Here is a 22,934-nt window from a genome sequence, read left to right on the forward strand (position 1 = left end):
TCCTAAGTGCCCTGTTGCAATCTATTAATTTAGTATTTCATCAGGGACCTGTTGCAGGGCAAAACTCTAAATTAATTGCTCTGCAGTCTGAAGGCTGTAATTTCACTTCAGAGCCAACCTTGCTTGATTAAATCCGCCTTAAATGAAACAGCCAAGAATTCTTTTGATTAAAGTTAATGAGTAGAAGTTAGTGTGTATCTATCCTTTCATGCAATTAGAAACCAGTAAATAAAGATATGGGATCCCGTTTTTTCCCTGATGAAATCAGAAGATGTATACATCCTTTTTCAGTTCACAAGCAAAAACTTTTTAAAGGAAGCACACGTCACAGGAGGTATGCTGCTCAGTGAGTGTATCTGTTTCAGTTCTATCTGCCCAGTACCTTTTATTACTGGGGGAGCTGCTAGATCTGTGGATGACAGTAAAAGGTTTTCCCAAAATCCCAGCTGCCCTGGATATTGCATTTTTGCAGGGAACTGATTATCATCCTTCCCTGCTTAATTTTCTTCTTCTCATGGACACATCCTTTGTTCTAGTAAGGCAGGTCAATATTAGCCCTGTTTAACCATTGCACAGCCAGGAAAAGTGCACAAGTAAATGCCTGCACCAACACAGTAGATAGTTGTGTTTTTTGACTCCTTCCTCAGAAGCCTTGTAGCCATGGACCCACTGCCTTTCTCTTCTACTCCTGCTGTCACCAGTGTACTCAGAAAAGCACAATTGCTAAGCTGACAAAATCCCAGCAGGTTGTTACTTGAGGGGCTTTTTTTGTTTCTTTTCCTTCAAACCTCAGCCTGTCTCCTCTCTGTTAATTGTTTCACTTTCCCTATCCCCGCTGCTGCATTTCCTCAGGTTTCTTTGTGGACAGCAAGGGACAACAGACAAAAGGCCTGACTGGGGATGCGCCAGCAGACAGCACAACAGTTGGTAGGAATCATGCATTTCCTTCTGCTGCTCCTTGCAGAGCTCAGGGAACAAAAGTAAGTCAACCTGTACCAGCAGAGTAAAGCAAATCCACTTTGAGTTTTGAAGGAGCACATACATCTTTCTGTCATTCTCTGTCCTTTTTTTTTTTTCCTTTGTACTTTGAATCTCTTTAAGAGATAGACACGCTCAATTTATTTAAAATTAATAATGCAATTGTCCTTAACCTCCTAACTTCCTGGTGTCTGATGAGGAGTTTTTCAATGATAGGTGTGAAAGCAGAGTTAGAAGTAAATCTTGTATGAACTGCATTATTCAATTATTCTGTCCAGTCCTGAGAGAGAATTGGCTGGTGCAAGCAAAGCAGGCACTAAACAGAAATACTGCTGTTCCTCTGTCAGAATTAAGCTTTCAGAGTAAGATTCTTTATCTTAGAGGCCAAATGTTTTCTTTTGTTCTTAACTTGTATTCTGACTTGCCTTCCTTTGAAGGCGGTAACTCTTTTGTACACAGCTCTAAAGCTGTAGCCCCTCCAACTTTTCTCTTTGAAATGGGTTTCTGCTCTTTTTGTGTGTCTGCAAGAATCTGGTTCTTAAGCACAGCACAAAATACTGGAATGAACACCTTTCATCAAATATTAATTTGTTATTGTTATTTAAATGAATTACTGGTTTGAGTTCACACTTCAAGAGATATAATAGCAAGAGATACCTGAGAAAACGTGGCAGAATACGTGTCCACAAATTTGAGCAAACTGAGTGTGTTCAAGCCACTTTTAAGACCTAATTTCTTGAGGTCCACCTTGAAGTTGTGAGGGCAGAAACACTGTAATGAAATTTTAGGTGATTCGTCGTCTGAATATTCAGTATGAGAGAGGAGACAGAGAATGTGAGCACATCCTACCAGTCTTTCTTCATAGTGCATCCTTAATCTTTTTAGCTGAGACAACCAGCTTCATGCTAGTTACAGGTGAACTGATGTTAGTATTGCAAAATCCCTGTCAGGTGTGGCCAGTTGCTCATTTCTGTTTTTCTTAACACAGGCACCAGTCACAAAGACCTTTCAAAGCTATTAAATAGGTGTCAGTTCAAAGAGACCATTCAAAGGAAATTATTAGGCTCTGGTATCAGCTTACAACAACATCCCTAATACCAGAGCTTTTTAAGAAGGGCTTTAAAGCCGACTGCTCACCAGCCTGGCACTTGCAGATTGAATGCTTGCACACTTGTAAATACTGTTCTTAGAAACGTTTCAGTGAGATGGACTTCAGAAAGCACACAGAATGTATTTGATAATCATTGAAAGATGAAAGGAAGCCTTTCCTTTTGTTATAGACGTGACTGCATACCATACAACCACTGCTGCAAAGCAAACTGCTGCAAATGGCAGTGTTTGATAATCCTCAAGAAGATTGTTTCATATCCACAGTCTGAACTACATTTTAGAGTGATGATTTTAATTTCCCAGTAGAGGAACAGGAATGTAATAAAAGCACAGGAAGAAAGTATAGATGCATCCACAGAGAAAAACGGCATTTGTGTTTGGGAAGGGGGACCAAATGGTGAATATCAGTAATGTGAAATCCACGTCAAGCACAAGTTTCTGGATTAGGTGTAGTCAGTCTGCTCCAAGAGCCTTTCATAACCTCTAATAACTATTTAAAAATATTTTGAAAGAAAGCTAACTGCTTTTTGGCAACAACACTGAAGTCTTGCCATGCCTACAGACAACAAACATTTGCAGTTAACCACTGGAGAATAATTTCCTGTGTCAGGTTTAAGGCCTTCAGCACATCATCAGGGCACCTGGCTCCTCTTCTTTGAAGTGGCAGCCTTCACAAGGAAGCTGTAGGAGCTCTCAGCAGTAAAGCATGTCATCGGTTTTGGGTGTCACTGCTTCTTGTGTGAGGTCACATTGGCTTCAAAAAGGAAGTACATTTCATTTTACTGATGGATTCAATCCGCTAGATACAAATAAGTAGAACTAAGGATGTTGAGTGCATCAACAGTTGATTCCAAACCAACAAAATCTTACTTTGGTTACAAGCCATGAATCTCAGCCAGGCCTACATCAAATGGTGCTAGTCTTATAATAGCAGCAGAAGAGGAAGATTATAGTTTGGAAGAAGTGAAATAAAAGCCTGGGGTTGTTTTATGAATGTTTTATGAATCCGATCAAGCTTCATTGCAACGTGCTGCTAGATGAAGAAAGAACAGTAAATGCAAGCAACCTCTTGGTCTCATTTGCTCCAACTCAGTGGCTCATTCAAGATCAGGTCTGAAACCCTGTTTCACAGAGCTCGCTAGAGGTAACTTCCATACAGAATGCATTCTCCTTTACAGTAACTCTGGTGTTTCTCTTTTAAGGTGTACAATTTCAGGTCCTACCTCCAAAGAAAAAAAAAAGATCTGTTGTGATAAAATGTTCATTAAAAATGTTTCAAACAAAGAATTAAATAGAATGTATAACTCTGGGCCTATTTTCTTTCCTTTTTTTTTTTTTAGAGTATCAAAAAATAAGGTACGTTTATTCTGATTCAGGAAGTTCTGAACACGTGACAGCGGTATGAAGTCTAGTTTAGCTCTGCATCATAATGAGTTCTGCTGTCAGTTCTGAATAAATCTCTCAGTATCCTCCTGCAAATCAAGTGCTGTAGTTGTGCACCTCGATTGGTCTCCACTAATGGCACTCCACAGTCAGGTGTGGGTAGATGAATAACGGGAGTGCTAGACCAAGGACACTGGCTTGAACTCATTGCTGTACCTTTTCAAAGCAAGAGTATCAGTCATTTTCCAGCATACGATTTCACCAAAGGAAGCAGAGGGTGATGCATGTCAAGTGCTTTGGTAGCTGTTTGCCAAGGCCACTCCAGCAGATGACACGTCGTCGCTGCTCACCCAGAGATGTGTGATAAAATCAATTCTGTTGTTATTCTTTCTGAATAGATTTTGACAGGACTTGTTTTGACTCGTGCTCCAGGGAAAAGATTGGTTTCCTTCACTAGCTGGGTCTTTTTGATCTTTTTTTATAGCCTTTTACTTCCCAAAGCAGTATCACACTGATGGGCCACCTGTAAATCATAGTCCTTACTGGCTTTATCTTTTCCTCATCTTTTTTTTTTTTTTTTCTTCCATTTTTCATTGGAGTTACTTAAAGCCAGTGAATAGGAGCTTTTAGCATGCAGACGTTGTGAGAAATATTAAGTCCTGTAGAATTAAATGAATTTCAGGTAGAATAAGATTGTAATTTGGGAAGTAGACTGATTTCAGCAGTTAATTCGATGCAGCATAATAGTAATTCAACATAATGTGCTCATGCCATTAGACTTGCACAGAAAAATGCTCTAAATAGGTATAATGAATAGTTTGGATTTTGAAAACCTAGGAGAGCAATTTCACCTTGAATCATAACTGGCATGTCTCAGAATGCTTGTACGTTACAAAAATTCAAAAAGGTGTATGCATTCAAGTAAATTCTAGTGCCACCCTGGGTAAAATTAAATTTTAGTGGCACTCAAACACTCTGGAGATGCTATGGAGGAAACTGTAATCCTGATTCAAGGAATCTGCAACACGCTGGGCTTAAAAACAGAGGCAGAATTTCCCAAGGGGCTGAAATGCAAGTTCTGTTTTCTTTTATTAATGGAATTTAGATATTTGAAGATCTCAGTTCTTTCTAGCTTGGTTCCAAAGTCATTTAGGTACCTCTAAATGTGTCCAGAGGGAAGGTGTGGATAGAAACGCTGCTTCTCTCTTAGCCCTGGGTTAGGTCTACCAGCAGCACAGATTGCTGCAACGTTGGTGGCAATGCAGTGCCTTACAGCAGCCATGTGCACAAGGCTCCATAGGTCTGTTTGGTAGCTCCAACAAAAGCAAAAGCTAAGTTCCTGGCTACGAAAGCAATACCCTATTTTTTAGATCCAGCATAAGTAAATGTGTTCCCTAACAAATGAGCTACGTTACGTTGTTTGATGGGGTTTTTCAATCATATCTCCTCCTATGTAGTTCCTTAACAAACAAGCTTGCTCTAAGAAGCTAAGAGCTTGCCTGTGTGTATCACAGTCTAATTGGCAAGACATTTGCTGCCTTATTAAAGAAAAATACATTATTTCTGTTAAGGGAAACCCCTAAATAGGGGTTTCTTAGGAAACACAGCCAGGCTACCACACAGCAGCTGATTTCTGCTGCCTGCACTGCAACAATCGTTCTGCTCCCCACACAGCTGTCTGTCTGCTTCTTCCCCAGCAGCACGTGCTCCTGTGCTTCCAGGTTTTCTTTTTGCCGTTGGAAAGAGGACATGAGAGCAAAGACTCTTGAGGAGGCATCTGGAAGTTTAACATGGGTAGCTTCCATTTTGGGGGCAAGCTTTTGCTGTGTGAAGTTGTCTGTATAGGTATGAGGCATACGATTATGGGGTAGGATGAGGCAATACTTGCTTGGGAAGGCCTTCATTTCTGCCTAACTACTAGGTATTATTATCTGTAAACAGTCTCGCCTCTGATTAGGCCTAATCAAAGTGAACAGGAAGGATTTGATTAAAACAAGTCAGTCCTTTATTCTTTGCTTGTATAATGTGAAGCCAGTTAATCCAGTCCTGAGCCTAATTAATGTCTGCCAGTCTGAAGGAGACAGCCCTCTGCTGAATATTCTGGCTAGCAGTTGTGATTTGTCATTTTTAAACAATTTTGAATCTGTCTTCATTCCCCTGAAAAATCTCCTTGTGCTTGCACAAGCCATGTGAGACCAGAGCAAGGCCTGCGATACCCATGGGACAGATAAATTCTGGAGGCATTTATTACCTCTGACTTCCCAAGGAAGCTCTGCAGAACTTTGATAGTGTCTCACACTATCGTTTTTGTTAGGAGAATTCAGCCAGCCTGCCTGGTCTTTATGCAACAGACACCGGCCCTGGTGATCGTGCTGTAATTCTAGAAGCTTTCATTCCATATATTTCACGGGACTAAGATCCTTTAGGCACAGGGTAGTCTCCCAGGCACTAAGTCTTTTCTCTCTGTTATGAAATCACAACGGCACATAATGACCTAGGGGTGTGTGCAGGAGATGAATGTGTACAGATACCGAGGTGACATTAGATATATCCTGAAGGGCTTGAAATACAACCTGAGGTACTGATATTACCTGCTGTCCTGCTCACATATTTTACTGAGATCTGCTTTATGATATCTTATAATATACGTCAAACTGCTGGGAAAAAGAAGCGAAGCCGCATATTTTCTTCTTTTTAAGAACAACAACAGCAACAACAAAGCAAGCAAAATCACAGAAGGCCAAAACACTCATGAGCAGTTCTGTCTGCCGGGTGGAGAATGGCTGGAGGTGATGATATTAATCGTAGTCTGTGTACGGTCCCCCATACTTCCATGCTGGTTTACTGCAGAGCAATGCCACCTTTATTTTATATTCTTGCTGCCTGCCAGTTCTTTCGCCGCTCGTTCATATTTAACAAATCCAGAAATGGATCTGAAAGTACTTTTAGAGAGCAATCAGAGCATTATGCTGGCAATTACTCACACCTAATTAGCCGGTTAGCCTCAACAGGTCCCTCAGGGAAGGGGAGATTGCTTTAGTGGCAAACACAGGGCAGGAGCTTTGCCGTGATGAACTGAGTTGTTCATCAAGGACTGAGCTATCCTTGCAGAGAAGCCTGCTGGAACTGCTGGCTGGATGGAATGCCTCCATTCAGGCAGCTCAAACACCCCTCGCTGTATAAAGTTGGGATATTTGGCAGAATTTGGAGAACATGGTCCCTTGAAACTCAGTTCATATCAAATCTTCCTGTCCCTGTCATCTGCTCCTGACCCAGGTAATCCAGTCCTGTTGGTGTTTAAAATGTGATCTCTGTGTCTCGCAGGAGGCAGAGCCAGCTTAGCTTGCCACACTCTTGCTAAGGGCTTTCGTTCCACACTTGATATAAGCTGGTTGCAACCACAGCTTTCCTCTCCTGGTAGCCTGCTGATTCCCTCTGACTTTTGCCAGCAAGAAAAAAAAAACAACAAAAAACCAACAAGCCACAGAAGAAGCAGATCCAATTAGGAGTTTGAATCCTATTTTTGTTGGGCAGACATAAGATCTCTTTGGATTCTGTATATAGAATCACCCCAGACGGGGCCCTCTGCCAACCTGAAGTTGCCATGAGACACCATCTCCTGTCAGAGTCATTTAAGCCAGGCTTTTTTTCTGTCAGTAGAGGTTGTTGTTAGCAATGATGGCTGGCATTTCTCTAGCTCTTCGTATTTGAAAAACCTCCCCTGAAGTCTTTGTTTCTCTCCTCATCCAGACACCAGTGAATGGTCTAAAATAGAAAGTTGCTTAATTTGGGAGAGGGCCCGGAAATGTTCATTTCCCTTTGCATATGGCTGACAGCTTCTTTCTAGGAGACAAAGGCAGGAGATGGCTGATTTCTGCAGTAACGAGGGGCTCCTGCAGCAGGCTTTGCCTTCTGAGCGGATCCTTACTTTTGTGCTGGCAGATTGGCAGCTAAGCATGTTCCTTGTTCTGGGACAGATTCTTCCTCAAGAATAGCTGACTTTGTGAACGTTCTCTCTGAAATAGGTGCAATAATTGTAGCATAATGCAGATTTCCAGAGTCAGGGATATGCTTCAGACTCCTTTTTTTTTATAATCAGATATCTTTCCTATAGAAAACAGCTGCTGATACCTGCATATGCTTTGCTCTATGAATAATTCAAATCAAGATTTGATTTAAAGCTTGCAGCACTTAACACTAGTCAACAGAATAATTATGTGATTGATGCCGAGGGAAGCTAGCATCTATTTTAAAGGGAGAGGAGAGCCGATGCTAAAAGTTAGATGAGCAAGTTAATTATTCCTGCCTCTGCCTCTGATGACCTCCTGTGACCTTGGGGCAGAGATTTTTCACTGTCAGGTGGATGTGTGGGTGTCAAAAGAAAGGGGGGAAAAAGGAGCTATTGTTTCAGAAATCCCCAAAGCTTGGTGAGTCTTATCTAATGAAAATTTGTGGTGCTTTCAGCTCTGTCAGATATCAGTGGGCGGTATTTAGTATGCTAATTGCAAAGTATTATATTGAAAGAATTTAAAACTGCTTTTTGGGGGGTTCTTTTGGGAGGAAATTGCTAGAAACAGCAGCAGGGGAGGGTGTTCCAAATTCCTTTCACTTTCTGGAAGTGCTGGAGTTGATGAGATTTGAAACCGACCAAAGTTTAATGAAAAATCCAATTCTTCCTAAGCTCTGCTATTGGTCTCTGAGGCTGTCGCTGTTTGTAATGGATTATGAGAACAATGTCATTGAACTGAATTCTCTCTTAATATGACACAACCGAAAGGATGATAAGAACACTTTGACTTGCAAGGAAGCTTTTTGATTATAATAACTTTAATAACTTTAAATTAAGTTATGGATTTATGTTAAAATATATAAAGTTATGAGGTCCCTACATCATGACGAAGTGCAGAAATCATTAGAATGACTTTGCTGTGCTGATGGATCAAGCCTGAGATGAACGCTGGTCTTCTGATAAAGAAGTGAACCTTATTAAAATAATAATTTTTAGTAAGCTTTCAAAATGGTTACCATTTTGCCTTTAGCATAATTAAACTGGAGGGAAAGCTACTCAAACCAGTAAAGGAAAAGAAAACTTTGGGCCTCTCCTGACTTTCTCCTGTCTTGCATCACTTTCTAATGCTTGGAATCCAAGATGAAAGCTTGCAAGTGTGGTAGCACAAATTTTAAGATAAAGTCTGCTAAGATTATGATGCATGCCAAGAGAGGAAAAATGCTGCTCTTCCTATTTTGACTTTTTTTTTTTTAAAACCTGGCTTTCTGTCTTTACAAATCTCGCCAAGAGTCTTTCCATTCTGTAAACTGCTGTTCCTGGATGTGTGTTTAGGCTGAGTAAGCAGTGTGGACTGTTTACAAGTTATCCATTTTATGCTCCTGCTACACTGCTGGGGTGCTGTAACCCCGCATTGAGACATTTACAGATTTGCAATTAGGATGTTATCTGGAAATCCAACAACATAGCAGGTGAAGTGAAACTCCTAAGCACATTTTGAAGAATACTGATTACCAGACTAAACGTCAACAAACGACTGTAGGCCTGAAAGGCTAACAGGCAAAAATGAGTGACACACCACATTTAGTGTATTTGCAGCATTTATGTAGCTTTTTCTTTAAAAGTTAATCATGCAAGCCTCAGAAAAGTGAAGTTGCTATAAAATAGAGCTTTTTATACAAGGAAAAATGATTTAGATGCTATTCGAGAAGTGCTGGTAGGATGTCACAGCATTAATTTATATAAAATCTGTACGTGCTCCTATGTTGGCACCATGAGCTTGCCAGCATCAAAGACTTCTTATTTTTTGAAGGGAGCACATCAAAAGATACCAGTGTGCTTCTCACCCAGTTTTAACTCAGCACAAACAACAGCATTGCTCTGTAAACAGACGAAAATCATACCTGCTGCTGGAAGTGAATTTAATATGAAAGCTCTGAAAACAACTCTCCCCCTGCTCACTGGGTCCCAGCAGAGGAGGTAATCTCATCTAGCCTTGATGCCACTCCAGCAGCTTCCAGTGGCCTCCTGGGCTGCCACAAACTCCATGTCGAGTCCCTTCCACACCTCCAGCAACGTTTTCTCTCCATGCTCCTTGTTGATGTGGCCCTGCTGCTCTCCCTGCCTGCTGTCACCTTCATTCTCTGCCTATTCTATCTGAATTAGGGAAGCTTGTTTCCATGCACCGATAAGGAGCTCTCTTTATTTTCTCCTACCACATTCTTCAACTTTGTCCACACTGCAGAAGACAGGACAGAGCAACCTTCCCCCTCGCTGCCTCTCCACAGCCCTTTAATTAGGGGCATACGCACTAATTGTGTGAGCTCTGTTTTCCATCCACGGGAATTAACTCCTAATCAGCGTATCTGGGCAGAGCAGCCTTAATTGCACTGAAGCAACAGCTTCTTTGTGTCAAGGGCACATCAGCTCTGTGCTGTGCTAACATATCAGCATTGCAAACAAGGGCAAATGCAGATATGGGATTTAAAAGAGGGCTAATTTGTTCAGAAATGGTTGTTGAAGAGCACATAATGCCAAGCCATATGGCTGGAAACCTTCACAGAAAATGAATTCCATCCTAATCTGGTATAGTCTGCTTGTTGTCATTTTCCCAAGTATCTTCTTCATGTTCAAAGAATCTGTGATATTCACAGAGCAACTCCTGCGTGCGGATCTGGGGAAATAAGTATACCTGCTGTTCCTAGTGTTTCCCTGTCAGAGAAACGTTAGGCTTATAGCAGAGGGATTTTATTTATTTATTTATGGCTCTTCCGTTAGAGCTGTTGTGCCAAAACAATGAATAATGGCTCTACAGCAAAGGCATGACACTCAATTATCTGGCCATACATACCGAGGTGAAGGCAATAGGTCTTATAATGTCTCCAGCGAGAAATTCTGGTACCTTTGAGCCTTCAGTAGCCATAAACTGAAATTACTGCAGTAACTTTTCAGCACAGTGCTAAAACTCTAATGGTATGCTATGTTTTACATTTGATTTTCCACCATACTCATCCTTCAGGCATTACTGGACTGGGACTGCTTTAAAGGGCCCTACTTTGGGAACTAATTATGACAAATGCTGATATGACATCTGTTGCTCACTTTAAATTACCTCTTAGGCTGTTGGAATTCATCTTGAAGGTATTTTTTGTAATGAATATTTTTCATGAGCTCTAATACAACCTGTGGGAGATCTGAATAAAAAAGAAAATCCACCAGTCCTGCCAAGAGAATACCTTACGTGCCAGCTGCTACTTTTTGTTGTTGTTACCCTGCATTCTGTGATATTAATATAGCTGGTTTCCAAGGTACTTTAAATATATAACAGGCTGTTACATTATGGAGAAATTCTCCTTGAGAAGTAAATAACTGGGACTGCTTGCTGAACGGTCCTCTTTCATAACCCAGAAGTTGCTGCATTCAGACGACTAAACTTTGTGTTTTTTGTAGGTTATTGTGCCATTCTGTCTTGTAGATGTATTTCCCACTGCATCCCAGATTAGCGAATAACTTCTCAAATTACCTTTTTCTGTGGTCAGTCTGTACGGAGCAAAGGTGTTCAAGATGAGATTTCCCCTGCAGCTCTTTGGGTGACATTTGGTAATGTTTTATCACCTGCCTGATCAACATCTTACCTACTGTGACCATTCAGAATTTATAACTATGGCTTATTAAACTATGCTAAATGATTGTAATAATTCAGCCCATATGCGAAGGAAACCCCATCAGGTTTCTGAAAGCTAACTTTGTGTTAATATACATCTGTCACAATTTCTGTGGATATAAATGGATGCAAGTCACGCAGCAGTTGGTGAATATTAACTTTTGGGAAGGGGAATGCTTCTTACGTGTCAGACTTCTTTAAAAATAAAAAATGGTGAGAGGGCAACTCAGTGAAAAGATACTCTTATGTTCTGAGATGCTATGGAAGTCATACAGTGTTGCAGATGGACGTGATCAAAACAAATCCTTTTCCACACGAGGTTCAAAAGCCTTGATGAGGAAGATTTCTGAAGTCCTTTTGTGTCCATATGTAGTGAAATTCCTGCAGAATAGATTTGAGATTTGCACCTGCTGCAGTGTTTTGTAATGCTAGACAGCAGTATTAGCATGTCATGATTAGCAGAAGCATTACACTAGTGCAGAATAAAGCAGTTAACAAGCTTGGCAGGGAAAGAAAATGAGAAATATTTATTTTCTACTTTTCCTCATCTTAACATGGACATTTCAGGAGATGTGTTCTATGATTGATTTAAATGCTGATGGTTACTAGAAGAACTCAGTCCACGGAGATGTTATTGTGTGGGTTTTTTTGGTACTGCTGTTTGTTTAATTCTTCCAAGCATTTGTAATCAGTGTGACTGGATGAAGAAAGCCTTACAACATCTTGCATTTTGTTCCACAGACATACCTCAGGAGCTTTTTCACTGCAATGCTGCAATCTCCATCATCTCCGCTGCACATTGATAAAGTGGGGTCGACTCTGTCAAAACACACCATCTGTGAGTTCTCACCGTTCTTCAGGAAAGGAGTTTTTGACTATAGCAGTCATGGGACCAGCTAACTTCTGTGCCAGGGCCCTCGTGTCAGAGGAGCACAGTCAGTGGTGCCTTCACTTCTGTGGTGAGAGAGAAATGAAGGAGAGGAAGAAAGCATATCTTCTTTCATGCCTAAAAAGCTGCATCAAACCAACTCTAGCTAAAGACTGCTACACCCTGATGCTAGCTTTAGTTCTTTCCCACTTCTCATATTAGTGCCTGTGTTTTCCTGGCATGAAGTACACAGACATTGCTCGTGAGTTGCGCTGTTAATACCGTACGAAAGCTCTGACACTCATGCTGGGTTTGGATCCACTCCTCAGTGGGAGCACTTCTTCGTGTTTGCTCAGACAATTTGTTATGGTCTTGTGAGATCATCTCGTGTTCGCTGTGTTGGCGTGTCATACTGACAGAGAGTAGTTTCTGAGCAGCCTTTCAGTTTCTGCCCAAGCTGCTCCTTAAGGAACATTTCCTGTTTTGATTTCTTACAGCATATTGTGGTATTTAAGGTAATGCTTATACTCCACTGTTGTTTCTTTTTTTTTCTCCCAGAACGTATATTTTAAGTGTTTGTCTGCGTGATTTAGTTTTTCTCAGAAGATTTAAAGAGCCTGAGTGACTTGAATGTTTACAAAACATATACAGCAGAAAGAATATAATTTAAAACCTTTAAAAGTCTTCCACACTTGGGTATTTTGAAGCAGAACGAATCACTTGCTGTTAATTAAGCAGTAAAGGAAGCAATAGTTACTGAAGAATGCAGTCGGCATCTTTTCACGTTTCCTAATTACCTAGACCATGAGTGGGTACTGTGCAGTGTACAGAGCTCAGAGCTATGCATAAAGCTAACTCAGAGTGCTATATTTATTTCTTTTTTGGAAAACAGCTTCTTCATAATAACATCGCACTGTAAAACCTGAACTTTATTTGCATCAGTTAAAATTTATGAGATTTTACTAATAGTACTTCAAAATTACTCAGGACATATTCAAACTTGCACATGTATATACACTTAGAACTCATATTGCTGCAGATCCAAAAATATGTATACACTGTGACTGGAACCGGGTATATGTACATGTCAATGTATAATTGGTTGTAAAAAAGCAGAATTAATCGCTTTTGTTTATTATTAAAATGCATCCTGGAATGTAAGTTTAGGAGTATGAAGCATTATCTGTGAGTTGCCATCATTGAGCACTGGTAGGTCCTGGTAATCAAATATTTCTTGTTGTGGACAATGATTATTAAAACCTGAAGTGACAACACTGGTAACACTTTCATTTCAGGACCTAAATTACAAAAACAGTAATGCTTTATCTTTAGGATGATAAATAAAGACCGTTTTCCACTACTAAGACCATCCTGCTATGGTAAGCATTTCAAATTCAGGAAAAAAGGAAAATAGGAAGAAACTGACTAAAATGGGTCACTTAAAATTTGAAAGTATTATGATTGTTTTGTTTTTCTTCAGTGAAAACAGATGTGAAGGTAAAGTCTCAAAGCCGCCTCTTGTCAAAGCGATACTAGGGTAGGCTTGAATGTCTTTCGATACGTGTAACTCTACCCAAATGCTGTTAAAATACCTGTCTCTTGGCACCTCGAATTAGGAGCCAGGTTTTTAAAAGCAAAACATTCAGTCAAACCTGTTGATTCCCAAGCTGGTTTTTACATCCCTTATCCCAGCTGTTCCCAGTCTTCCTTGTGCACGTCCACACTGGAACAGTCTTTTCAACTGCGCACCATCACTAACAGAGACGTGGCCTTGTCATCCTTCCCATGCCCCATACTTCTGCCCTCCCTTCTCTCTCAGGACCTTTCTGTGTATGTATTGTATTCTGTGCATGTATAGGAAGCCATGTTTTCGTTTCCACTCCATAGCTTGCTTCTTTCATTCAGCTTTGCTGATGCGTCCTGAAGGAGAAGGACAAGTCTGGGAGCTTGCTGGGTTCCTGTGCAAGTGGAATGACTGTTGTTTGATGTTGCTGCAAACATTAATGGAAGACTGCTATTTTCACTTGTCTGTATTTACCCTGGTGGCATGTATGAGTGCTTCACAGGGGTAGAAATCAGGCGTCCCATTGCTATTTCATTCTGGCAGGGGAACTTTGACCCTAAATCACGCTTCAGTACCAGAAAGTCTTTTCAGTCTCTCCTGTCCTGGTCTACTTCTCCCTCACTACACTGCCATATGATAAAGAATTAGTGCTAAATAGTTTTTTAAATGAATTTTTCATAGTTGTTTGTAGATCATTTCCAGAGTCCCGCTACTGTGAAGGGACCAACTTGGCAGAGCAAGAAATAGCAGGCTGCTTTATCTGCTGTGCAAAAGCACTTTCTGCAGATTTTCTACCTGAAAAACCATTGGTGTTGCCAAGCATTTTCCCTCAGCAGCCAGTGCAGCACCTGACAAGAGAAACTGTCATGCCACAAATGCAAATGCTCATTTACAAGAAGGGCTGAGTGTGCAGGACTCCCAGAGACAAGTCACGTGCCTGGTGTCAGTTTGGATTTGGAGAAAATCACAGTTGGACAGAGTGAAAAGTATGAATATTTCTATTTTTCACAAGGATTTAAAAGAAGACTTGTGCTTGGTTCCTGTCTACAGTACAAATTAATTCAGAGAGGACCAGACGCTCTGGTGGTATAAATCTGCCAATAAGGTGGCTAATTTGTGTTGGCTAGTTTATCTGGCCTGTAGCATTTAATGTGTAGATTGCAAATAACAAAGTAAAGGCTGATTAATCACTCAATTTAAAATGTCACCAAGTTAAAAGATAGAGAAACGCAAGTGTAAGCATGCAATTAGGACTGCAGCCCCAGGCCCCATCAGCTTTTCCCACCTTCTTATATATTCTTCAGTGTGATCCGGAGTGTAATAAATGATCACGACCAAAGGTGAGACTAAGAGGCATCTTTTAATAATATCATCACCTATGACCTTTAAGTCAGGCTATGTCTCTTCAGAAGTTTTCAGTAGACGCTGAGGAGCATGTTGAAATTATTGGCCATTTTCAAGATGTCCAAACTGCATCCCTGTTTCCTCAGGCTATAGAATTTTCCATTAATTTTACTTTCAAAATATTGACTCTTGTGGAAGAGTCATCTCCGGGGCTGGTCGTTTTGCTGCGTTCCTCTGTATTTGTGCTTGCGGGCTTCATGTCAGCAAAGCCCTTAAGCCAAAGCTTAACTTTTGTTTTGGGACTATTTATATGTTAAAGGCAATGGTTATTTGTACTTTGCTGAACTGGGGCCATTGTTCTTGCTCTCCTCCCTAAAGCTATGCCTCTGTTTGAGTCAGCAGCCCATTTGGCTCCTATCCTTGCTTGACCCCATAACAATTTTTCATCAGTAGTCAAGCATCAAAAAAATGTAGTGCGTACACGTAACAAAACTTCTTTTAATGTTTAATATTTTTATTTAAACATAAAAAAAAAAAAGGGAGTAACAAAAGCATAAAACCAGTGCGATGTGCGACCCTGTCTTTGTGTCACACATCAGGCTGCTTCGATGGCGGCGGCTGCAATTCTCTGTGAGCTCTCAGGCGTTCGACAAATTTCTGATGCCATTTTACTCTTAGTGCACTTCGTATCTGCCCTAACTCGAGTCAGCACTGCGCTGTGCCCTCCCCGCGCCCTGGTTTCAGCCCAGCCGGTGCCCATCGCACACCGATGCGTGGCTGTGGGGAGCGCGGGGCGGTTGCTCAGGGCCGGGCAGGGCCGTTCAGTGAGGCACAGCTGCCGCCATGATGGCGGGAAGGGGGGCGGCTGCAGGACGGGCGGCTTGCCGCCCACAGGTCGGCCGTACACCTGCCCTGTTCCTTTCAAACGTAATGCTTTTCCTCTGGATGTGCTGCTGCGTGTAGGAAAGGCAGCCCTAAAGCCCTGCTGCTGCTACAGAGCTCCTAGCATTCTCCTGGCTCTGCAAGAGCCCGTGGGTTAAGTCCTAAAGCTGCTGCGTGAGGAAAAAAAGCCCCAACTGTGTAGAACTTGGTTGATTGCTTCAGGCTTCTTGCAGCTGTTGCAGATAAGGTGAGGAACTGAACTAAGTAAAAACGAACGAAAAAACAACTGTTCAGGACGATGGATGTGTTGCTGCAGACATCCAGACAAAATTTCCTCAGTTTAATCAGTAAGCTTTTAAAAACTATTGCAAAACCTCCTATTTGTTGCCCACGTGAAGCATCCTGTATACAAAAATGAGAAACGTGTACTGGGCTGAGAAAAGCTTGCAGTTTTGTAATGTGCCAGCTTGCTGCTTTATCTTTCCACTGGAGCTCTAAAGCCCTAAGAAATAAATTTCTTCAACTTAGCAAGATTCTTATATCCAACCCTGGGTTTGCTTTTTTTTTTCTCTATTTCCGTAGAGCCTGGGGAAAAAGTAGATAACTTTTGCTAAGTTGAAGAGCAGGAGCTTGTTGGCTTCCAAACTCATAGGATGTAAATGCTTGCTCACAGAGAGGTCTTTGTGACCAGTTAACATCTGTGGAGCACAGCAGGCCCTAAGATCTGGCTGAAGGGCTGCAGTCCTCAAATATTTCCTTGGCAGACCTATGAAGTGAATTTCTCATATACTGCGTGCAACCATGTTTTGTTTCATGTTGTTGTGGTTGTTTTTTTTAACGGTTGGTTGCAGAGCAGAATGCTGCTGTGAACACATTTTGTTGACATTGTTGTGGGGAAAAAATACTTTTTTTTTTTGTAAATGAGTTATTTCAGTTATTATAAGTTATTTCAATGCAGACTGAGTAAGTTCGTGGATGACACTATGTGGGGTGTAGCTGTTGACTCTGTTGAGGTCCCTGATGCTGGAGCTCAGGATGTGCTGGGACACCTCTCTCAGACACTGGGGTTGGTGCTGCTGTGTGGGGCTGCTCAGTGATCCTTGTGGATCCCTTCCAACTTCAGATCATAGAATCACAGAACGGCCTGGGTTGAAAAGGACTACAATGCTCATCCAGCTCCAACCCCCTGCTGTGTGCAGGTCACCAACCAGCAGCCCAGGCTGCCCACAGCCACATCCAGGCCTTGAATGCCTGCAGGGATGGGGCATCCACAGCCTCCTTGGGCAACCTGTTCCAGTGCCTCACCACCCTCTGTGTGAAAAACTTCCTCCTCATATCTAACCTAAACCTCCCCTGTCTTAGTTTAAAACCATTCCCCCTTGTCCTGTCTATGAAAGTTGATGAGGAATACAAAGAACAGGCTAATGGAGCTGTGGCCTACAAATGATTTTTGTAAACATAGAAGCTTCCATTCTATCTTGCATACTTGTGATTAAATCAGTAAAAGATCTTGTACAACTGGACAAAAATACCAGATCATGAGAGAAATTGGTCTTTTGGTTCTTAAGAGCTTTTTAAAGTGGTTTTAAAGCTTGTATGAGGGAGAAGGACTTGTAAAGTGATGGCATTAATATTTGATGAAATGGAGAGAAGGGCTTGGAGTAGCGCATTTAGCTTTGCATCTCACCTGCATAAAAAGCTTTAGCGGCAAAAAATGCAGGCAGTATGGAAAGCCATATTGCTTTTGTTGTTGTTGTTGTCTTTTCCATTTTCTTTGTAGTTTAATTTGCTTTATAATTGCTGTTCTTCTCCAGTGTCATGCTGACAGCTGAAGTGTCAGCTTTCTGGAGCGCTGCTCGTGTGCTCATGCAGTTTCAGTGGCGTTCTTGTTGTTGCTGTTACAAAATCGTCCTGTTTCTTGAATTTTTCAGTCTCTGCAGACGTTGTCAAAATCCTTGGTTGTTTCTTTTGATAGCTCCTTCTATCTTCACGTAACAATTTTGTCCAAATGGCTTGTTCTCATTCTTTGTAAATTTTCAATTATTTCCTTTCTGTTTTCCTGCTTTACAGACAGTTTAGAAGAATGTGTTGGGAAGATTCGAAGAAAAAGAAAACCCTTTATTTTTTGAAAAGAGGTAGTTATCTCATCATCTTCTGATGTGGAACATGAGTTCTTTGATCTTTTTATGTATTTGGAACCGTTGAGCCTCCAGAGGTACGGCGACAGTTTTTGGGGCATCATTGTAGTTTTTTATGATCATTCCTGTATTCTTTTCCATTATAATTAACTTCTGACATGAGCCTTTCTTCAAAAACGTGTTTGAGAAGAGGGAACCTTTTAGCCTAATGCTATCTCTTTGTTTAGGTCAGAAGGTCTTTCGTTGACTCTGTCTTTTGTTGACTCTGTCTTTTGTTACCATCTTTGCAAACAGTGTTATTTCCTCCACGTTAACCCGTTTTAATGTCGCCTTGAGACAAGCATTTCCTCTGTGGCAATTTGTTTTCCTCAGGAAGGATCAGAGATCACCGACTGAGATGAGGCTTTAGTTGTGATCTGCAAATAATCAATGTTTATGCTTGTTGGTATGTTCGGTTTATATCTGAAATCAGAATCTCAAAAAAAGTGGAGGGAAAAACAAATGGAGAAAAGATTGTGTGATTTGGGAAATGTCAGTGTGTTTTCAGGACTTCTGCATCACAGCTGTCTTTTATTCCTGCACACAGACAACTAGGTGGTGCATGAGTTGGAAATAAGTCCTTTTCGTGGTGCAAATGACTATAATAATAATGAGAGCTTGAAGGATTGTTCTGTGGAAACTGAAACCATCCAAGCATCAAAACACCTGTTGTTCCCATCCAGTTTAACAGGAGAGAAGTTAATTAACTATTGAAAAAATAAGCCATGGCACATTTCTGCCCATAACCTTCTCTGTTTCTCATCATTTTTACTTTGAGCAACAAGGGAAGAGTGCCGGACAATGCCAAGGTAATGCCACTCTGATTGTAGGGTAGCAAGTTGGCATGCTGCTGTAGGAGGGACTAGCTATCTATCTACAATTGTCTGGTATCAGATCTGACCCGTTATTTTCTGGTTTTTTTTGAGCTGAGTAGCATTTGGCAGCACAGCGTGGATAAAAGAAATGGCCAGTTGTGGGAAGCAAGCACTTCCAGGAGGCACGGCTGATGCCCTCAGTGCTCTAACATGACAAGGTTGTTTGGCTGGGTGTGAAATCAGCCCCTCAGACGGGTTTCCAGGCTGCCTGAGTGTATTGATTCTGGCACCTGCCACCATAAGCAGGTGCTCAGGTTTGTGTGTCCAGATGAAGCAATCTCCTAACATCTTAATTACGTTCCAGACTTTGACTTTGGCTGTTGTTAGTAGCAGTGGGTGTTGTTAGGAAAAGCACTGAGGAATTTACATATGCAAAAACATTGCAAGAAAATTAAGAATGTAACAACAAGAAGAAGCCCAATGTGCTTGTACTAAGCCTACATATATATATTAGAAATTTTTAACTTGTGGTAACAATAACATTTGCATAGTGTTATCTGCTTTACTGAGTGGAGCCAGCATTGCTCCAATGTAGCAAGCACACCAGCCAGTGAGAGCATCCTTCAGCACAGGGCATTTCATATGCAAAAGAGTTTCACTTAACTCTATTCTGTTTTGATGGTGCAGTACAATAAAGCAAAGGGTATCAGTGAGGAATGCCGAGGGCTTCCCAGTCCAAACTGGAACTCCGTTAGGGTACTCTGGCTGCATGCATTTCATTCTGTGTGAGATAAATCAAGAGTAGCATTGCAAATCCTTCTGAGTAATTTGCTATCTTCATTTGGGGTAAGATTTACAGGACAAGTCTTGCTGCTTCAGTAATGCCTGCCTGGCATCCCACACTTCGCAGGACTTGTAGCAATTGTCACTCTGCCATTAGCAAGGCTGTTGCAGTATCTTTCCAACAAGAACTTGACAAAACTGTTAAATCATAGCGCTTTGGTGATGAGTGAGAGCAGCATCTCGTGTTGAATGATCAGTTATCCAGATAGGAGGGGATGGGCTGTGGTTGTTTAGGCTTCCGAGAGCTCTCTGCTGAAAAGGTTGTGATGATGATACGCAGAACTCAATAGTTTATTCTGTGAGCCTGTGGTTTGTCTGTGCTTTGGCTGATATTTCCTGTTCAGGGGGAAGCTTTCCTTCCTGTTCTTGGAGCCCACTGAAAATGCTGGAAATCAGCAGTGGCAGGGAGGCAGAGCCAAGGCAGAAGGGACCAAGAGTTCAGCTGGTGCCACTTGGGCACCTCAAGAGCTAAGACTGGTGCTGCTTCCCCAGGTTCTCCTGCTGGGATCTGTTCACTTGAGCTGCTGCTTTCACTTTGCTGTGGCTTCATCCTGCTGAAGTTCACTTCCTACCACTTGAACTCAAATCAGGGCAGAGGAGCTGCTCCAGTGTTTCTCTGTGGGTTTGCAAGTACATTCTATTACTCTGTGGTTGGCAGCCCTGCCCATGGCAGGTGGGTTGGAAATATACAATCTTTAAGGTTTCCTCCAACCTAAGTCATTCGATGATTCTAGTTTCTTTGCTCAATCTCTTTTTAAGAGTAAATGATGTTTTAGTTCCAATAGTTTTGGAGATTAAATGTATGTGTTGTGCTGGTCCCTTTTCACTCCCTCAGTGTAATTTGTTTACTATCCTGTTACATGTTACCAAATGATGGGGAAAAATAGTGGAAGTACCCACTTGCTTTCATATTTCCTCCTTGTTCCGACATTATGCTGTTCAAAACCCCCTGTATTCACCTTCACATAGAATTGCACCTTCAAGGATAATTTTACACTCCGGTTGGTCTCCAGGAAACCTAAATTTTTCATTTCTTTATTATTAAAGCTATGCTTGTAACTGAAACTGAATTCTCATCCCTTTTCAAATTAACCCTTTGGTGCAGAATGTCAAGGATTTTCTAACTCTATCAAATGGAAGTTAGTGAAGCCAGCAACCTATTGACACCAAGGGGTTAACCCATTAGCCACGATTTAATGTCCCCAGCTTTAATCTACAGACTCACAAATAGTGCTGTGACTTCCTAACCCCACTGCAAACATGTCCCAGAACTCATATTATTAGGTCTTCTGTTTGGCATGGACTTGGGAGAAAACCAAACAGAGTCACGGTAAGAGCTGTAAGTGAAAACAAATAAAGGGCCTGGAAGTGGAAAGCAGATGTAATTAAAAAAGAAAAAAATAAAATATGTCTCATGCTAATGGTCCTTAGGGTAAGAACAACTCTTAATTACAAGAAATGTAAGGGGAAAAATACCCTCAGGATGTGTTTATCCTCAGCTGCTTGCTGCGCTGTTCCCTCCGCCTCCACCTTTCCCTTCTCGGAGCATTGCCAGGGATGGCATCGTGCTGCTTTAAAGGAAAGCTCGCCACTGGGACCATGGCACCAAACAGATTTCTGCAAGGAGACACAAGGATCTTGTGATGCTCAGGGGCTGGGAGAGAGGGGTCAGCGCCAGGGCTGTGCTGGGAAACGGGCACTTGGTGATGGCCCTGTGGGTGAGGTGGGAGGGGAGCAGAGCGCTGCGACCTGCAGGGCTTTTCCCTTTGTGTATCTGTCTGTGTTCTCCCTGTGCTGGTGCTGGGGTGCTGTCATGCCCTGACACACAGTGTGTGTGAGCCTGCTGGGACCAGCACAGCTGCTGCTCTCAGAAGGGACATGTGGATGCTCTGGAAGAAGCCCAAAGGCACCCCGCTGTCCGCTCCCCACAATGGCAGTGTAGACAGATGGTTCTCATGTTTGAGAAACTAAAGCCAGGCTTTCTGCAGGCACGTGGGATACCCCAGAGATCCCCTCTCCTCCACCTCTCAGCTCATGTAGCACCAATAGCCAGGGAGCAAGATCTTTCCAGCTGACTCCACCACGGCATGCTCCTTCCTGCAGTACATGGGGTGGGAGAGGGAAGCTGTGGGCAGGTGGTGGGGAGGACCCAGGTGTATGGGACAAGCACTGTTGCCCAGCTCCCCATGGCACTGCATGGGTACAAACAGCGCTCACACCATCTTTGTCTGAGCACACAGGAGATAGTTTAAAAAGCTTTTGCTTGGTGAATGCGGGTAGATGAGCAAGGGAGTGTAAGTAATGGAGTGTGCTTGGGAATGTGGGTTTGCAGAGCCTGGCAACTCTTTGGGCATTTGGGTTTTTGGAGGACTGGGCTCAAGAAGGATTTACATGTGTTGTGCTCTTTCTTGGTGAAGTGCCCCATATGGAGGCATTCAAGGCCAGGCTGGATGTGGTTCTGGGCAGCCTGGTCTGCTGGTTGGTGACCCTGCACATAGCAGGGGGTTGAAAGTGGGTGAGCATTTCAACCCAGGCCATTTATGATTCTATGATTCTGATTGCAAGCAATTGTACCCTCTGTGAGCTGGAGACCAGCACTTCCATTCTGTGTTTATTCAAAATATGCTGTTTCCCTCTTAGCATAACCTGGTTTTACTTCTACAGAAATGTCCTGGCAAGATGCTGTAGCAGACCTGCAGACAGACTGATAGGCAGTCCCCATTGCAGCAGCTTTAGGCCGTGTTTGCTCAAGGAAGGTGCGTGCCCAGTAACACCAATTCTGTGAAAATACTAAATTAGGATATTAGTTATTAAATTCTGCTATGCAAGTTACCATTTATATCATTATAAATCTATCTTTACTGAGTGCCCGCTTTTATGGTGATGATCCTAGTATTTACATAAAAATTGCAGTGCACAAAGTAAATTATGTATTCCAACCTGCAATTTTGGCTGAGGATTTGCACACGGAGAATAAATAATTTCTCATTCTTAAGCAACAGTAATCACAAGTAATGTGCAGAAACATTCATAACCATGGTCTCACATGAAGGATACATTTTTTTTCTGTAACCTGCTGTAATTACAGTGTACATCAATTCCATCATAGGTAGATACACCAGTTTTTTTTTCCCCCTTTTCTTCATGCAATTTTAATGACCATTCCTGCTTAGAATACAACATTTTAAATTAAAAAATTAAAAATTTAGAAGTAGATTGTTTCCCTGACAACAGCAACAGCAACATTTAATTCCCCTCTGTGCCATTTGTAAATAAATACATACAGTTGCTGATACCAGT

The 22,934-nt window shown here is 41.9% G+C and overlaps 1 protein-coding gene across 2 annotated transcripts in view; it reads left to right on the top strand.

Annotated features, from left to right (window-relative positions):
* KIF16B (kinesin family member 16B) overlaps positions 1-13,378 on the top strand; it is a 133,880-nt gene extending 120,502 nt beyond the window's left edge. The window contains exons 26-27 of one of the 2 annotated variants that reach the window (XR_006168172.1): positions 853-980; positions 11,883-11,970. Coding sequence is in view for 1 of the 2 variants with exons in the window: in XM_042814757.1 (XP_042670691.1) it covers positions 11,883-12,041 (159 nt within the window). In the remaining variant the exon portion in view is untranslated. Of the gene's footprint in view, positions 1-852; positions 981-11,882 lie in introns of both variants that reach the window. The other variant, XM_042814757.1, reaches the window with a different exon arrangement.
* The last annotated feature ends 9,556 nt before the right edge of the window (positions 13,379-22,934 follow it).

This window comes from Centrocercus urophasianus, unplaced genomic scaffold (genome assembly GCF_019232065.1).
Source record: "Centrocercus urophasianus isolate 14NV4802_14NV808 unplaced genomic scaffold, USGS_Curo_1.0 seq_10, whole genome shotgun sequence".
Lineage (NCBI taxonomy): Eukaryota > Metazoa > Chordata > Aves > Galliformes > Phasianidae > Centrocercus > Centrocercus urophasianus.